Here is a 16913-nt window from a genome sequence, read left to right as displayed (position 1 = left end):
GAGGGAGAAGGCCATGTGAACCAAGGCCTGGAGGTAAAAAGCATGGAGACAAGAAGTTCAGTTTGGTTGCAGCAAGGTGGAAGAGAGGCTGTGAGACTGTAAAGGCAGCAGTGTCAGAACTCAGGAAGCCTGCGAGCCAGGCCGAGGCACCTTGGAAGGTCCCAAGGCCTTTGCCCAGCAATCCTTCCACTGTGCTTCACGATGCCTGGTTTCACTGTACCCTAACGGCCAACAGAAACCCCCCCCACCCCAACAGTTATTCTCACGTTTTTACAGCATGCGACAGCTGGCAACATATTCTCATACATATTATCTCACTCATACTAAGGTATTACAGTGAATTAACTGGCCGCATAAGGTATTCGATCTTCAAAGAAAGGGCAATGCTTACCCCAAAGGAAGGAACCTCTAACAGCCATTTCTGACCTTCAAGGAAGGACTGACTTTTGGGTGGCAAGTGCTTGCCTGGGCCTCTCAAATTCCGCCACCTGGGAAGAGGCTTGTGCCTACCTGACTGCCAGGATCCTCCTCCTGATCTCCCTTGACGTCTGGAGCAGGGGCTGGTGTGACCGTGACCTCAGGGAGCTTGGCCGGCTCCTCCTCTTTAAAGGATAAACATGGGATAGGTCAGAAGAGTGTGCTGGGTGCTGAGGGCAGTTGGCAGAGATGGTTGGCTACAGGGCTATTGGAGTTGTCCACTTCAGGGTCTCAGAAGGTCTGTTTGGGGCACTCCCCATCAACCGGAGAAGGAAAATGATGTGACGTGAGTTGTTCCCGTCCTGTCCACAGAGATATCTGCACGTGAGGACAGCTGGCAGCAGCTCTCCTCACTCTCCCGGATTTCCAGGCATTCACATCCTGGCACTGTGGCCCAGGATACTATGAACAGCTTGGGAGAGAGGGCAAAGCCCCAGCCCTCAGTGCCTGGCCCTTCCCCCTAACCAGCTGCGTGGAGAGGAGCCCGATGCTTTCCAAGGCAGCAGCCAGGGAGCCTTGGAATAGGATGGCGGGAAAGAGAATCGCAAAGTCTGGAGATCTGGGTTTGGAACACGCCCTCTCACTTCTTGGCTACCTGGCTCTGGGCAAGCCACTTGATCTCTCTGAGCTTCAGTTTCCTTGTCTACAGAGTGGGAACAATGCTGCTGTACCTGCCTGCTGGGTGGATGAGGCAGGCCTGGGGTGCTGTGCAGAGCTGTCTCAGTCCCTTGTCCCGGCTGCCACATGGATGCTGGACTTCTGTGTCAGCAGACCCCTGATGGCCCTCCATTACTAGGGTTGCTGGTCTCAGACCAATTCCCTAGAAGCAGAGTCCTTGTGTAGAAGCAACAGGAAGAATAAACAGAGTCCAGCAGACTCTCATCTGGGACAAGATTTAGCAAAGAAGTTCAACCCCCTCTCCAGGCCTTGCCTACCCTATGTGAGGAGAGTACAGAGGGAGCTGTACAGGCCCTTGGGCCTGCAGCCACGTCAGGAAGGGAGCGCAGTGGAAGGAGTAGGCCGGACGACAGTGGGCACAGGGCAGCGCTAGCTCATCACTCCAGCTGACTGGCCCAGAGGGGGCGGAAGGCACGCCCAGACCCTGGGTGACAGGAGGCAGGAAGGTGGCAGGAGAAAACCAGCTGGTCTCACCTGGTTTGCTCTCTGCTTTGGCCTGAGGCGTGGCTTTTGCCTCCGGAATCAAGGTCTCCTCCTCCTTGTCCTTGGAGGGCCGGGCTGTGAATGAGAAAAGAAACACGTCTCATCCAGGACTGCAGGGTCCCTGCTACACCCTTCAGCTAGCCTGGTCAGCTGACAGCCAGAGCAGCTGAAGTGGGTGGAAAGAGTCTGGCCTGGAAGTTGCAACATGCAGACTCTGGTCCTCCTCGGCCTATTCACAGTGCCCAATTCCCAAACTTCTGCCTTAAATTCCCTACACTGTCACTAACTAGCTATGACCTTCAGCTAGTCACTTTCCACTCTAGGCCTATTTCCTTTCTGATAAAATGACATGGTTAGACTTGGGGGCAACAAATAGTATTTATGTCCTTTATGAACTCAAGTGATGGCTGCCTGAGTGCTGAATTGAGAATTCTGCTCCAAGCTTGGCTGCAGAGCACCATGATTCACTGGTGATGTCTGAAATGGGCAGGGAATGGGGAAATAATGACAGGGAGGTGTTAGGGAGGTGTTCCTGCAACCCTTGGACTAGACTGTAAGGTCTGCAGTTTACCGTCTATGAATTTACTAGAAGCTTTGCTCTGGCTCCAGAGGCACTACTGGTGGCCATGTTCATAAGCCTCCCCTCTCCAGTGGGAAAGGGAAATGACGGATCATCAAGCTCCTGTCACACTCCTTTCGACCTCAGACACCTGGAACCCAAGCAGAGCCTCCTTCCAGACCCCTGTGCACGCCTCCTGCTCTGCTGGTGGTCCTCAGAGCATCATGCACAGAATAGCACTGTCCTGATTGCCAGAAAAGAAAAATGGGGACGGCAGCTCTCTTTCGATATGACTATGTTCCAGGCAACATGCAAAGTGCTATAGTTTCAGCTGAGAGGCACAAGACTGAGCTGCAGGGGCTCAGGAGGGCCCTCCTCACAGCTGTGCAGGCCGTGGGGTGAGGACGAGGGCACGGGCGGCAGAACAAAGCCGTGGGTCTATCTGGGGTCCAGGCTGGCTCCGCCCGTGAGTGCCGGGTGGCCTGGGGAAGCCTGTGCACCCTCGCTACACCTCAGCGTCCCCCCTCTAAAGAAGCAACAATATGATACACTTGGAACACTGATATGGGGGTCTAAGGGACAAAATAAACAAAAGTACTTTAACTGCTGCATTAAATATTGCTATGTTAGCTTCGATTTTGGAGCCAGATGCCTGGGTTTGAATCCTAGTTCTGCCAAGTGCTAGCTGTGGATCCAGCAGGGTGATCCTCTGTACCTCAGATTCCTCACCTATAAAATCTTAACAGAGTTGTTGAAGGAATCCATGAATTTATATACGAACATGCTTAAATCAGCGCCTGGCAGCTACAAGATACTACGTAAGTGTTAGCTATGACAACCATGATGAGCTGACAACACTCGCTGAGAGCAGCTGTTCCACCCAGGAAGCAATTCTGCACCTTTGAGGCCCAGCATTCCAGAGGGTCTGAGTTAGAATGGACCCCAAAGATCCTCTAGTCCAGAACACCGGCACACTGTGAAGATTTGGGAATCAAACTCTGCCTGGGTCCAGAATGGGTCCAGAAGCAGAAACAGGTCCAGAGTTTCCTTCTCTCAACCTGTCTCCTGAACAATCAGGGTGGTTCAGCTGCAGCTGCCTCTGGCAACTGGCTCCACCCCACACAGCCATCACTCTGGCACGTGTGATCCCTTGAAGCATCCTGTCCTGGTGGGCCTGCTCAGCAGGTCCCATCAGAACTGAGATGTCAGAAAGTGAGTACTCCACTGCCTCCCTCATGCAGACAGCTCCAGTGCCCCACGGACACTGATCAAGCACTGCAGTCTTCTGCTGAACAACACATAACTTTTCCAAGGGCTCCCCTGGCCCCAGTCCTGGTGCCAAGAATACCTGTAGACTGTTGCCTGGAGGGGCTGGCAAGAAAATCAAGTTTCCCTCTTTATTCTTCTTCTTCATTACACGCCCTAACCTCTCATTTCCCATGCCCTAAGGAACGCAGGTCAGCTTCAGGGCCTTTCTCTGTTTCTTCATCTCTTTCATATACATACGCACACATCCATGTGAAATCACCAGAAGAAGCATGAGGTACTAGAGAGGTAGAGCCCCTGCCCAGGGTAAGAGTTCAGACCACGGATCAGCTCTGTGGAAAGAGCTGGAATACTTGGAAAGGGTAGAAACATCTGGACAGTCATCTGAATATAGCATACGGAAACACAAACATGTGTCTGGAAAGTGCTGGGAACAAAGGTCTTCATCCCAGCCCTTCCTGGGTGGAATCTCGGGGTGCAGGATAAGGGCTGGCTTCTCTGAGCAGGACTGCACGCCAGCAACATCAGCAAGCCTCCCCCGGGAGGGCCACTGCACGCCTGCCACACGCCCACACAAGACGTGCTTGTCTTCCTGGGGATGACGGTCACTGGCTCCCCCAGCGCTTGTTTCCTCACGTGGCTCCTCAGCTCTCAGCATGGCCGGATCATCTCCTTAGTATCAATCTCCTCTGACCTCGGCCTGGCCTGGACACGGCCTGGACTTCACATAATCCTGTTAGGACAAGTAGGCCAGCGGGCAGCTACTGGTCATGGAAGAGGATCAGGCAGGGGGCCCTGGAGGCCCATTCAGGAAAAGGTCTTTATCTTTAGGACTTTACTAGAGACGGCAGTTCCACAAGGAGAGCCAGGCCTAACCCAGGGATACAGCTTCCTTCACGGTGCCCTGGCCAGATACACGCCCAGCACTGACCACCCACAGGCTGCCGATGCTGCAGACTGCACCCTGAAACCCCAGGGGTGCTGTTTTTTTGGAGCTGACATGGGGGTGGCCTCTCCCAATGTCTGTGGAGACTCACCTTCAAGATTTTGTACATAAAGTTTGATCACCTTATCTTTGACTCTACTTTTCACAGTACAATATGCTTGTCTTAAACACCCAGTATATTATGTGAAGAAGACGCTTCAGGGTCTGAGAAATTCTGAAGCCCCTAAAATCTGTCCCTGGGCCTCACGGGTCAGTCTCTGGTGTCACATTCAGCTCAGGCCTCAGCCTCCTGCCCAACTGCACTCCAACTCCTTGGCTTCTGCCCCAAAGTCAGCTTTCTCTGATGGGCCTCCTGCCTGGCTCCAGTTCTGCACCAGCATCCCAGAGACAGAGGCGACCCAAGAGAATAGGAGTGTACCTGAGAGCGCCCCTCGGGGCCTGCAAAGCCTGTCCGAGACGGCGCTCTGAGGAAGCGGGGCAATAGGCAAGATGTGGAAGGAGGATGGTGAGACTCTCAGCTGTTTCTATCATTTGTCAAGTTGGACTTTAGCCTCCACTGCACTTTGGACCCTCAGACTCCCAGAAGTGGTCCTGCTGGCTCTCGAGGTGTCCTTTGGGATTCCTGGCTGGGGGAGGGGTCAGCCAGGTTCCTGGGACTCCAGAGCTGAATACAGAGCAAAGGAAGGTACCAGCCAGAACTTCCAGCCATGGGGCCCCACAGGAGGTGCCCCCAGAAGCAACCTTGGCCACACTATCCGGCTGGAGACTCTGTGGGACATCGGGGCTGACTCATGGGAGTGGGCTTTGCAGAAAGTCACTGAGGGCAGCCCCCACAAAAACCAGCGCAGGGCACGCGACCCTCAGGGCCCCACTCACTGCAGATAACCCCTTTCGTTTCACAGGAGGGACAAAGAGACAGGGAGGGAGGGGTGTGCATAAGTAAGGGCAGCTCCACAGGGTCCTCTGGGTGAGGCTTCCCCGACTGGCTGCCCTTGCCATCCTCCGACTCCCGCCCTCGCTCCACTGCCTCTGCGCTTCACAAGCCCCGGTTCTGCCCAGCTCAGAAGGGAAGGAGTGGACAGGGAGACCACGCAGGTCTGGGCAGGCCTTGCTTACCTTCCCCCAGAGGGTCCAGGCTGTGGAGCATGAGCTGGTAGATGGTGCTGCGGATGGTGCTGTTGTGCAGAGAGGCCGAGCTGCTCCCTCGGGTCAGCATGGATGAAAGCTGAGCAGGAAAGAGCCGCACAGGCCTCAGTGGGCCCCCGTCCAAGCCAGGGGAGGCGCCACACGGGGGGGCCTCATGAAAAGTAAAGATCAGAGCCTTATCTTGGTGTCCCCTCTCCCTTCACCTCAACAGGAGAGTTACAGTGCTTCCCTTCTCAGCCTCCCCTCAACTCTTCTACGACTGGTTAATTCTACATTCCCAGTCATTCCCCAAGCTCTTGACAGGAAGCAGACGATGTATATTAAGGACACCACATTCCTGAGGGTGTCCATCCCCGCAAGTCCACCCTCTAAGAAACAGTTTCACCCACACACCTCACAGACAGCCCCACTGTGCATGCGCACAGCCCCTGACAGTCCACAGAGAACATCCTGGTGCTCTGTCACTGCCCACCCCCGGAGACAAGCAAGGCTATGATATCCACCTACAGGAAAAAACCGAAAAGTCAACAAGGCCGCGTGCTTATCCGTCTTTGGGGTGTCAATGAAAGAGTTAAGACAACGACCCAGGTCTTCGGAATCCAGCCCTTTCTTTTCTATCCATGTGCTCAAGAGACCATCACAGGTACACACATACACACATCTGTATATGCAGACACACAGATGTGACACATACTCATTCGTAGCGTTAAGAGAGACCAAAGGCCCAAAATGGAGTCACTTGTGCTCTGCTCACATCACCAAACTGAAACATAAGATACCTAACCTAACTGCAGTTTCAGCCCCTCCCAGGAACGTACTCTTAACCAGTTAGCCTGGAATGAGCTGGTTAGCACACTAGTGAGGTGATCTACTGATAGACCCTTGCTATCCCCCAAAGGAAGGTGACCTTGCCTGAAGCAACCAGGAACTCCTTTCTATTTGCTAAATGGGATGCTGCCCAAGTCAGGAATGATTGAATAAAGCCAATCCGATCTTTACATTGACTCAGTTGGATTTTTTGTTCATTTTTTACACTAGTGACACACGTAGAAACACCGTCTGATTTACAAGGAAACACCCAAAGACAGACTTGCTCAGTCGTCTTCCTTTCCCAGCCAACCCTCTGGATCTGAACTCTTCTGCCATCTAGTGGCTGTGGTCACACAATACTTCACAACAGTCCTAGGAATTTTCGTAGGATGGGGGAAGTTTCATTCAGGACCCAGCCTCTTCTAAGGTCCTCATTCTTCTTCCCAAATGCCCCACAGACCAAAGGCAGCTAAGACATAGATTTTCAGAAACCTCAGATCCCCTTGGCCCGCCCTTTGTATGTTTCTCTTAGTTCTAGGGCATTCCAAAGCCACAAGTAAGTCTGCTTTTAGACCAATCAGAGTGTTGGGGCTACAAAGTGGGACTTGAGTTTGTCTAGTCCAGACATTTTACTGATGCAGAATCTGAGGCCCATGCTCACACAGGCAGTGAGCAGTGACATTCTGGGCTTAGCTCCCAAGCTAGTGCCCCTCCAAGGCCACCTGGAGGTGACAGTCCCTCTGGCTCCCTCCCTGCTCACCCTGACAGAGTTCCCAGGAGCTTCCCAGGCTTGAGCCCAGCCCAGGATCCCCAGCTTCTGGGCCACAGTGCCCCGGGTCTGTGGTCATCCTCTGAAACCCTGCAGTGGCCCCCTGGGCAGACTCCACATGACACCCACCTTCAGCTTCTTGTTATCCTGCTGCTCATCCACCACAACTGTCCCATCGCCCGGCTGCAAACAGGGACAGGAATCACAAGATGTTTAGAGAGACCCTCCCCCCTCCTCCCTACTTCCCTCTCTCTCCAGGGAGCCCTCTTGTGGGAACACAGAAACACACCCAGACATAACGCGGCCCCAGAAAATGTTTCTAACACGTCCCAGCCTGCCTTCCACAGTCTGGCTTCAGTCTGCATGCAGCAGTCCCAGTCAAGTGTGTCCACTCACTGAGGCGCAGTAACCCAGCGACACTGTCCTTCAGTCCCTCAGCACCACCCTCTTCACCCACCTCAAAACCCGCATCACACGGTCCCTCCTCCTCTGTTTGGAACCCTCTTCCCCCACCCCGCATGGTTCAGGTCTGCATTTGTATGTCACCTTCCTCTGGGAAGCTAAGGTGTGCATCTAATTCTCTTTTATGGACACCTGTTCTTTTCCTTCATAGCACTTTCCCCAATTTATTTATATGCTATTTGTATGGGATACCCTGGTGGCTCAGACAGTAAACAATCTGTCTGCAATGCAGGAGACCTGGGTTCAATCCCTGGATCAGGAAGATCCCCTGGAGAAGGAAATGGCAACCCACTCCAGTATTCTTGCCTAGAGAATTCTATGGACAGAGGAGCCTGGCAGGCTACAGTCCATGGGGTCCCAAAGAGTCAGGCATGACTGAGCAACTAACACTTCACTTTCATTTGTATGCTGGCAAACACAAATAAATTGACTGTCCCACTAGAACCTTAAAGATAGACTATCTATTTCATTTATGATACCTGCTTATATGCCAAGCATAAGAACGCTGCCTGGCATTTAGCAAGGGTTCAGTGGAGAAGGCAATGGCACCCCACTCCAGTACTCTTGCCTGGAAAATCCCATGGACGGAGGAGCCTGGTAGGCTGCAGTCCATGGGGTCGCGAAGAGTTGGACACGACTGAGCAACTTCACTTTACTTTTCACTTTCATGCATTTGAAAAGGAAATGGCAGCCCACTCCAGTGTTCTTGCCTGGAGAATCCCAGGGACAGGGGAGCCTGGTGGGCTGCCGTCTATGGGGTTGCACAGAGTCGGACACCACTGAAGCGACTTAGCAGCAGTGAATACTGGCTGAATGAGTGAACAGTCAGCAATGGCCTCCTCCGGTAATCGTCTTTACCTTAGCATTGCCTCCACCATCCCATCAACCTCCATGGCAAGAAGCAGAACTGGACTTACTACACTCCCATCTCTGCCTGATCAGAAAATGTAGAAAATGCTGCTCAATTAGGGGCTACCCAACATTCATCCACCCAATTTGCTCATTCATTCAGTTCTTATTTTCTGAGCACCTGCTGTCTACCTGGAACTGTGCTAGTGTTGTGGGGATACAAAGGTGTCCAGGGCATGGATTCTTTTCTACAGAAAAGAATCAAGACCAACGATAACATCACCACATGACAAGGCAGAATGTGCCTGAAGAAATGAGAGACACAGATAAAGGTACTGTGCTAGGATGGACATGGAGGCCTCTGAAAAGTAGGTGAAATCTAGGTCATCTTTGAAGGGGGTAGAGGTGTGACTGCTTGGACACACACTGTCGAATGGATGAATGAACATACAAGGAATGAAACAAAACAGAAACAACCAGTATGACTATGAAGGGGGCACTGTGCATTTTTTGGACAAATCCGCTCTTTCACTGGGATACAGGAGGTTACAGCACCAAACCCCACAACCCAGCCACCTCACTATTTATTATGTCCGATTCTCACCAGTGAGTTCGGAGAAATATGAGCAGCCAAGCTACCCTTTGGGATGAGTGGTTCTGTTCACAAAAGCAAAGGAGAGACTGACTTTTGCCCCATGAAGCACATGCTTCGTGATTTCTCTTCCATTCAGACTTATTTAAATCAAAGTACTTCTCTATGGTTTCCTCTTCATTGTACATATCAACGTCTTCTACCCTCAGTAGGCACTTCTAACTTTCTGAAGCCCTTCACATGCATTTTCTCACTTGATACTAACTCTATGAAACAGACAAGACTAGTATTGTTGCTATCTTGGCAGATAACAAGACGGAGATGCAGAAGGGGTCTGTGACTTGCCCACACTCACAACAATAGTTGCAGAATTCCCCATCTCCTAATCTCTTTTCAGAGGTTTGTTTTTGTTGTTACTTTTACTAACTCACATGAAGTCAAATTTATATTTCCTAGTGGCTCTGTTTCAAACTATTGACATTTCAGGTAAATGGATGTAAACGTCTGCCTACATTTCAGTGTGACAGATGGGTCCATATGTGGGTACTGGTACCGGCAATGAGGTGCTTTCAGAGTATCCCCTTATTACACACACATTCCCCCATGAAACTCTCACAACACACCAATCATCCCCCTCTTTCTTCAGCGCCCCCCACCCCACCATCTCCTCATGAAAATTAACCAAGAGGCTGAGGAAACTAAAGACTTCTCTCATACCAGCCAAGCCCCCAACACCTGTGAGGCATCTTGATGAGGATGAGCGACAGGGTCCCTTGCAGCCGCTCACTGACCAGTGGTGAACAGGGCAACCCCTCAGGGGGCCTGTCCTCCTGACCTCCAGTTCCTATCTCCCACCGACACAGTGGGTGATCACACCTCTCCCTTTCTAGATCATCAGAGACACAGTTCCTAAACTGTGCATGTGATATTCTTTTAGACATTCATTCAATAAAGATTTTCTAAATCCCTGGTCTGAGCCATAACGTCACTGAATACAGTCTAGCACCCTGATCCACTCATTTTTCTAGGCTGGAAACCTGAAAGTCTACCCAAATTCCTCCCCTCACAACTCGTGTACAACTGTCAGGCGTAGCTCCTCAAAGTCCTCCAATGTGGCCTCATTCCTGCCTACAATCCCATAACAGCCTCCTGACTCCTGGTCTGTTCTTCTGGTTCATTGTTCACCCCTCAGCCAGAGTGATTTTCTGAGAGAAGGACATCATGTCCCTTCCCTGCACCTTGGGGGCTCAGTGTCCTCAGGGGGGACTCTCCTTAGCTAAGCATATTCTAGCCTCCTGCTTACCTACAGTCCAGTCCTTGCTGATAGCAACAGAATGCAAGCCACATTTGTAATTTTAATTTTTTTAGTGGTCACATTTTTAAACAGTAAAATAAACAGGTGAAATTAATTTTAATAATGTACTTTAACTCAATATATCAAAATTATAGTTCAACTTGTAATTAATTTTTAAATGTTAACAAAAAATTTTACCTTTTTTCTCATACATGCGTGCTCAGTTGCTCAATCATGTCCAACTCTTTGAGACTACATGGACTACAGCCTGCCAGGCTCCTCTGCCCAGGGGATTTCCCAGGCAAGAATTACTGGAGTGGGTTGCCATTTCCTCCTCCAGGGGATCATCCCAACCCAGAGACTGAACCCACATCTCCTGCACTGGCAGGCAGATTCTTTACCACTGAACCAACTGGGAAGCCCCTTTTTTTCAAAGTAACCCTCTGAAACCCTTTCATACTTATAGCAAATCTCAATTCAGACTAGCCTCACTTTAAGAACTCAGTAGCTAGAAGTGCATTATTAAAATTAGTTTCACCTGCTTTTTTTTTTTTAACTGTTTAAAAACATGCCTTGACATGCATAAAGGCCAGGGGAAGGAGAGAGGGTGAAGCTGCACTGGCCTTTACACACGCCTAGGAGATGCCTATCGGAGAAGGCACCCCACTCCAGTACCCTTGCCTGGCAAATCCCATGGACGGAGGAGCCTGGTGGGCTGCCATCTATGGGGTCGCACAGAGTCGGCCACGACTGAAGCGACTTAATAGCAGCAGCAGCAAGAGACTCCTATCCCTTCTTCCGTCAGCCAACCCCTGCTTGTCCTTCAAGATTCAGCTAAGCATCACCTCACCTACGAAGCCTTCCTTGACTTTCTGTTGAGATGTCCACTCTCAGCAGTGCTAAATCCCTCAGCACTTAACTATATCATTACACAAGATACAGTAAAGTTTAGTCTTACTTTTCTGTCTTCCCCACTAAGGGGAATTTACCACAGAACTGATAAACCTTAAACCTCAGGGTCCCTCTGCCCCCTACACAAACCGTTCCAAGGCCTCATGTTTAATTTTGTAGCAATGGTTTTATATTCCTTTTCTTAAAGAGTGTCAGACCCCACAAAACCTGGATCAACTCCTGTTCCTCTGACAGGCTGAGCCGCTTGTGGGCTGGGACTGTGCCTTATTTCTGACTGTATCCCCAGTTCCTACACAGGTCTCTGACAAAGAGAGTTCATAAATGTTTGCCAAATAAACAAACATTGGAGTTCTTTAGGGCTTAATCCTAAACTCTCTCTCCCCCTCTCCCTCTCTTTCAGAGTAGCATCAGCTGGTCCTTGATTTTAATAACCATACATTTGTTGGTAATTGACAAATTTCTACTTCCAGCCCTGACCTTGTTCATAAGCTTTAAGTCCATTTGTGCAACTGCCTCTCAGAGGCATCCACTCGGAGGTGACATAAACCCTCAAACTCATTCCAGGGTGGGAACTTGTCTCCCCGGAACCCGCTCTTCCCATACTCGTCCTTTTCTCACCAGATGGCGCCACCATCCACCCGGCTGCTCAAGCCAAACTCCTTGCCTCCCTCTCACTGGCCCTCCACATCCACAGTACCACCAAGTCCAGGTGATTCTGTCTTCAAAATACCTCTCAAAGATACACACACAAATATATGCTGGGTACCTACAATAACCTCCTAACTGGACTCCCTGCTTCCACCCTCACATACCCACCATTCACTTTGTACACAGCAGTTAGGTAGTGACCTTTTAACTACGATTCCTCATTACATCATTTCCCACTGAACTTCAGATAAAACCCAAACTCCATATGTGAACCACAGGGCCCTGATGAAGCAACTCTCCCCTTACTCACTAAGTATCTGTTGTTGCTATCTAGTTGCTAAACTGTATCCCAGCTCTTTGCAACTCAATGGACTGTGGCCTGCAGGCTCCTCCTTCCATGGGAATCCCCAGGCAAGAATCCTGACCTCTAATTCTTTCCTCTAATGCATCAACGTCTGTCCCTGCTCTGAGTCTTTGCAAATGTTCCCTCGTCTTCCCCTATGGAGCATGGGGAAGAAATCCAGAAGAATCCTCATTCTGCTCATGTCTACTTGGACTTCTCCTCCAGGAGGCCTCCCTTGCTCTCCCTGGCTGACGGGGGCCCACTACCTTCACTCTCCATCACATGCACTGCTTATTGTCTTCACAGCACTTTTCATACTCGGAAATATGTTAACTTATTTTACTTGTCTATCATCCATATGCCCACTCCCCCACATTAAAGTATTTTCTGTCAGTTTTATATTTCCAGTTTATTCAGGTGGCAAAGCATCTAGAAGTCATGCTGTTTTTTGTAGAACACCATGATTACCTAAATTCATATTTAATCCCATCACATACGCTAGGGAAAAAAAGATTACCCTGTTGTATGAGTAGACACACATCTATAGAAAAAAATAAGTCATTCTAAATGTGTGATCAGATGTTTGAGTTTTTCTGTTAATATCTGCTTGTTTCTTATGATTCATTTTGTCCTCTGCCAGCACCCAGCAGCAGATGAATGCTGAAAGCTTAAGAGAATTTTATGAGGAAAAGAAGCCTTAACACTGAGGACTTGATTCTTGCCATATTTTCCTGATAACTAGGGGGAAGTCGACTATTATTTAAGAGTTTAGGGAACTCTTGGTGGTCCAGTGGTTAGGACTCCATGCTCTCACTGCCAAGGGCCTGGGTTTGATCCCTGGTTGGGGAACTAAGATCCCACAAGCCGCATGCTGCAGCCAAAAAATGAGAGAGAGAGAGAGAGAGAGAAACAGAGGAGGGAACCCCTCAGACTACCTAGGGTGAGCGCTTCGGGGGCACAGTGAACTACCTGCAAGCTAGCAAAGGCAGGCCCACAAGGGCAGGAAGGGCGCTGGTGGCTGCTGCTTGTTCACAGCAGACAGCTGGCTGGCTGGCAGCGCAGGCACCAGAATAAATGCCAAACCTGACAAGAAAGGGAAGACTGGTTCCTAAAGAGACACCAGGTTTGTCTGCTTGGGGCTCCTGTTGGTTTCTTCCTGCCAGGAAGAAAATAGCCTGTAGCACACTGAAGAAAGACTGACAGACTTCTTCCTGGGGGTTATGCTCGGGGCAGAATGTGGCTACGGGTTCCAAAGGAGCTGTCTCATTCCCCACCTTGCAGATCTTTTCACCACTGGTGCTCTGTGGCAAAGGGCTGTCTCGCCAACCAGCATCTCATGCAGACAGCCCGTTCTTTCTACCTAAGCCTGCAGCTCTCTCTACAAAGAAGAGCCCAACATCCTTCAAGTACAATAAGGCATTTTAGCCAGGTTAGAGCCTCAACTCCAGCTTTCTGCAACTATGCATGGTCAAGGAAGGTCAGATATTTATCATTTGGGACCAGAACAAATAACACTGATAGCTTCAAACCCAGGTACAAAAGTTTCAGAGCAAGCTAAGTTAGACTGTGTTGATAACTATACAAACATTTACCATTTCTTTACCGGGTTCATAAAAGGCACTCTCAAACCAAGACAATGTTGTCTGAAATATTCTTAGCTTTGATTTTTTTTTTTTTTTGCAGCCAGTGTTAAAAGAAAGACTCTAGTTACTATGTGTCTGTGTTTGATACTACATCATTTTTTTTTTTCCTGGAAATATTTTCAAGTGTGAACTCTGACTAGAATCATTCACACACACACACAAAAAAACCCACTTTATTCTAATTCTAGATTATCAGAGCAGAATAAAAAGTGAAAGCTCCTCTAGCTGAGAAACTCCACAGATAGCAGCTGGGTGAATATTTTATTAAAAAAATGAATTGTTCTATGCTGATATTACATCTTCAAATTGTTCAGGTAGGAGAACTCTCAGGAAAACACCACAGGGCATTCCTATTTGTTTACTTATCGTCTGTGGCTGCTGTCAGGCTACCAGGACAGAGTTGAGTAGTTGTGATAGAGACTATAAGGCCTGCAAAAGCCTAAAATATTTACTGTCTGGCCCTTCTCAGTAAAAGTCTGCCAAACCCTGCCCTAGTTCATCCTATTCACTTTACAGATGAACAGCGTGAGATCTGGAAGAAAAGCAAAATGCCTTTGTAGCACTTTGCACAATGTCCCCTTTATAGTCACTTTGGTCTATGCCAGTCCCTTTTACTGCTTTTCATTTAAGTGCTCAGTAATATAGGTTTATGAAGTTGCACTGACTTGCCCAGGGTAACAGGGAAAGTCATCAGAGGAGACTGGGTTAAAACCCAAATAATGGGCTCATGAACTGGTGACAAGGACCACCAGCTAGTTATGCAACTCTGGCTGAGTTACTTATCTTCTCCAAGCCTCTGAGCTGCAAAATGGCAATCACAATCTATTCTCGCAGAGGTTTTTTTTCTTTTCTTTTTTGGCCATGCCAAGCAACATGCAGGATCTCAGTTCCCCAACCAGAGTCTGAACCTGGGCCATGGCAGTGAAAGCCCAGAATCCTATCCACTAGGCCACCAGAGAACTCCCGTGTTGCAGGGTTCTACTGAAAAGTTGTTGAGGTGATGTACGTATGTCACAGGCCCTCCACAAGTGTGGATGCCTTTCCCTACTCCCTTTTCTCTGTAAACCGGAGACCCTGACCTGTTAGAGGAACAGGCTGTTTCCGTGAGGAAACAACCAAATACTTGCAGAGCTTCTGCTAGGGATGAGGCATTGAGCTTAGCCCTTAGGGAGATACAAAGATTATTTCCCCTATTTAATAGCAATGATGAGCCTAATCCCATGGCCACACCTCACCCCTGGCTGCCAAGAGAGGAAGGGAGAGGCCCAAGTGTCTTTCCTGTTCCTGGCAGCTGGCTCCCACTGCCCTCTACTTCTCTTTCCCCTGCTTAAACTTCCTGAGCAGTTGTGGCTCTGACTTCTCCCCAACCCTCCTCCTCCTTGACTCCTGACCACTCTGTCTGCCCTTTCCCTATTTCTGACTTCCTTACCTTTGGGGCGTGGCTGACTTGTTAAGCCTAGTTTCCCTGCCTTCTCCAAGTGATGCTCAAAGGGACCCATTAGTCAGGGAAGAGGTGTGAACTGATAGGTCTGTGTGAGTGACATACAAGGCATGCTCATTTTATGAGTTAAAGTTTCGTAGGTAAAGTAAGGCAATTTGCAGGGGTGAGTACACACTCGCATAAATCACAAAAATGAGTACCAACACAGAAAAGGGAGTAGGGAAAGGAATCCACACTGGTGGAGGGCCTGTGACATACGTACATCATCTCAACAACTTTTCAGTAAAACCCTGCAAGACAGGAGTTCTCTGGTAGCCTAGTGGTTAGGATTCTGGGCTTTCACTGCCATGACTCAGGTTCAGACCCTGGTTGGGGAACTGAGATCCTAATGTTGCTCGGCATGGCCAAAAAAGAACAGAAAAGAAAAACACAGATCAAAGATTGGATTTTCAGAGAATCCTTGAAGAATTCAAACAGAATGGCTTGCCTCAGTCTGTTAGTGAAGGGCAGATTAATTTATCTCCCTCTAACATGATCACAGGTCTTGGGCAGCCAAATACATACATAATGATATAAGCAAAGGCAGTTACCCCTCTCTCTGGCTATAAGAAACCTGGGGTGAAACTGAAAATTCACATGTTTTCAAAAACCATTTCTAAATAGTTATAGCTTTTTAGTTATTTGAACTAATTTTTAGAAGGCAGCTGTTCGTGCCAGAAAGTCCTGAGTATAGGTTTTCAATTTTAAATAAATACAAATTTACTGTCAAGGACAGCCAGTATTTCAACCTGTTTTTTTAAAAATAATGCTGTTAATTAAAATTCATACTGGATCCGTTTTAATAAATAGATAAGAACAGTTGTAATTAGCACTGCTCTCACTGCTTGGCAAAGAGCTGCTACTAAAGACCTTGAACAGTCTTTTAAGTAAGTTACAAATTCTCTTTTGAAATCACAAGTATACTTTACTTGCTTGGCAAGCTTTCTCTAGTTCTGATAAAATGGAAAATTGAGAATTTGCAGAGTTTAAATGAAAACAGAATTACTGTGAAGGACTGGGAGGAAAGTCAGAGGCATTTTGAAAACTGCTGGTCTAACATACACCAAACCACAGATGCTTTCCCAGAAAAGAGTATCAGGTTTCACAGCCACCTTCAGCAAAGCCTGCCCTGACAGCTTTGTTAGGAGAGAGGCCCCTGTTTGTTTAAACGAGGTAATGCTCTGAGTCTCCCTTTCTTTTTGAAGCCTCTGGCTTCTTACAGCAGTCATCTGGGAAGATAGCACTGAATGGGAAGTTAGGATACCACGTTCCCATTCCAGTTTGGAAACTTTCCAGCTATCCAACCTTGGGCAGGATATTTCTCCTTTTGGGGCCACCACACAAATACGCTAATTGAAGGTCAGTTGATCAGACAGATAACCGCTGTGTTGGGCCTGCCAGAACTGAACTCACTTAGACACAGGACATTAACAATGAATGTTAGAGCTAAACAGAACATTTTCATGATTAGTTGGACTCTGTCATTTCCCCCAGAGACGGGAAGGGGTCTGTCCAAGGTCACATAGTTAGAGGCCTTGGATTAGAACCCACATTTC

The 16913-nt window shown here is 48.8% G+C and overlaps 1 protein-coding gene across 4 annotated transcripts in view; it reads right to left on the bottom strand.

Moving 5' to 3' along the window:
* Positions 1-16913, bottom strand: part of SLC24A1 (solute carrier family 24 member 1) — a 54146-nt gene that overhangs the window by 11088 nt on the left and 26145 nt on the right. For 3 of the 4 annotated variants that reach the window (XM_059890231.1, XM_059890232.1, NM_174655.2), the window contains 4 exon segments: positions 7264-7317; positions 5526-5634; positions 1630-1713; positions 511-602 (listed from right to left, as the gene is read on the bottom strand). In XM_059890231.1, the coding sequence (XP_059746214.1) occupies positions 511-602; positions 1630-1713; positions 5526-5634; positions 7264-7317 (339 nt within the window). 4 annotated transcript variants of the gene reach the window in all.

Source organism: Bos taurus, chromosome 10 (genome assembly GCF_002263795.3).
Source record: "Bos taurus isolate L1 Dominette 01449 registration number 42190680 breed Hereford chromosome 10, ARS-UCD2.0, whole genome shotgun sequence".
Classification (NCBI taxonomy): Eukaryota; Metazoa; Chordata; class Mammalia; order Artiodactyla; family Bovidae; genus Bos; species Bos taurus.
This window is presented reverse-complemented; position numbering and strand designations above follow the sequence as displayed.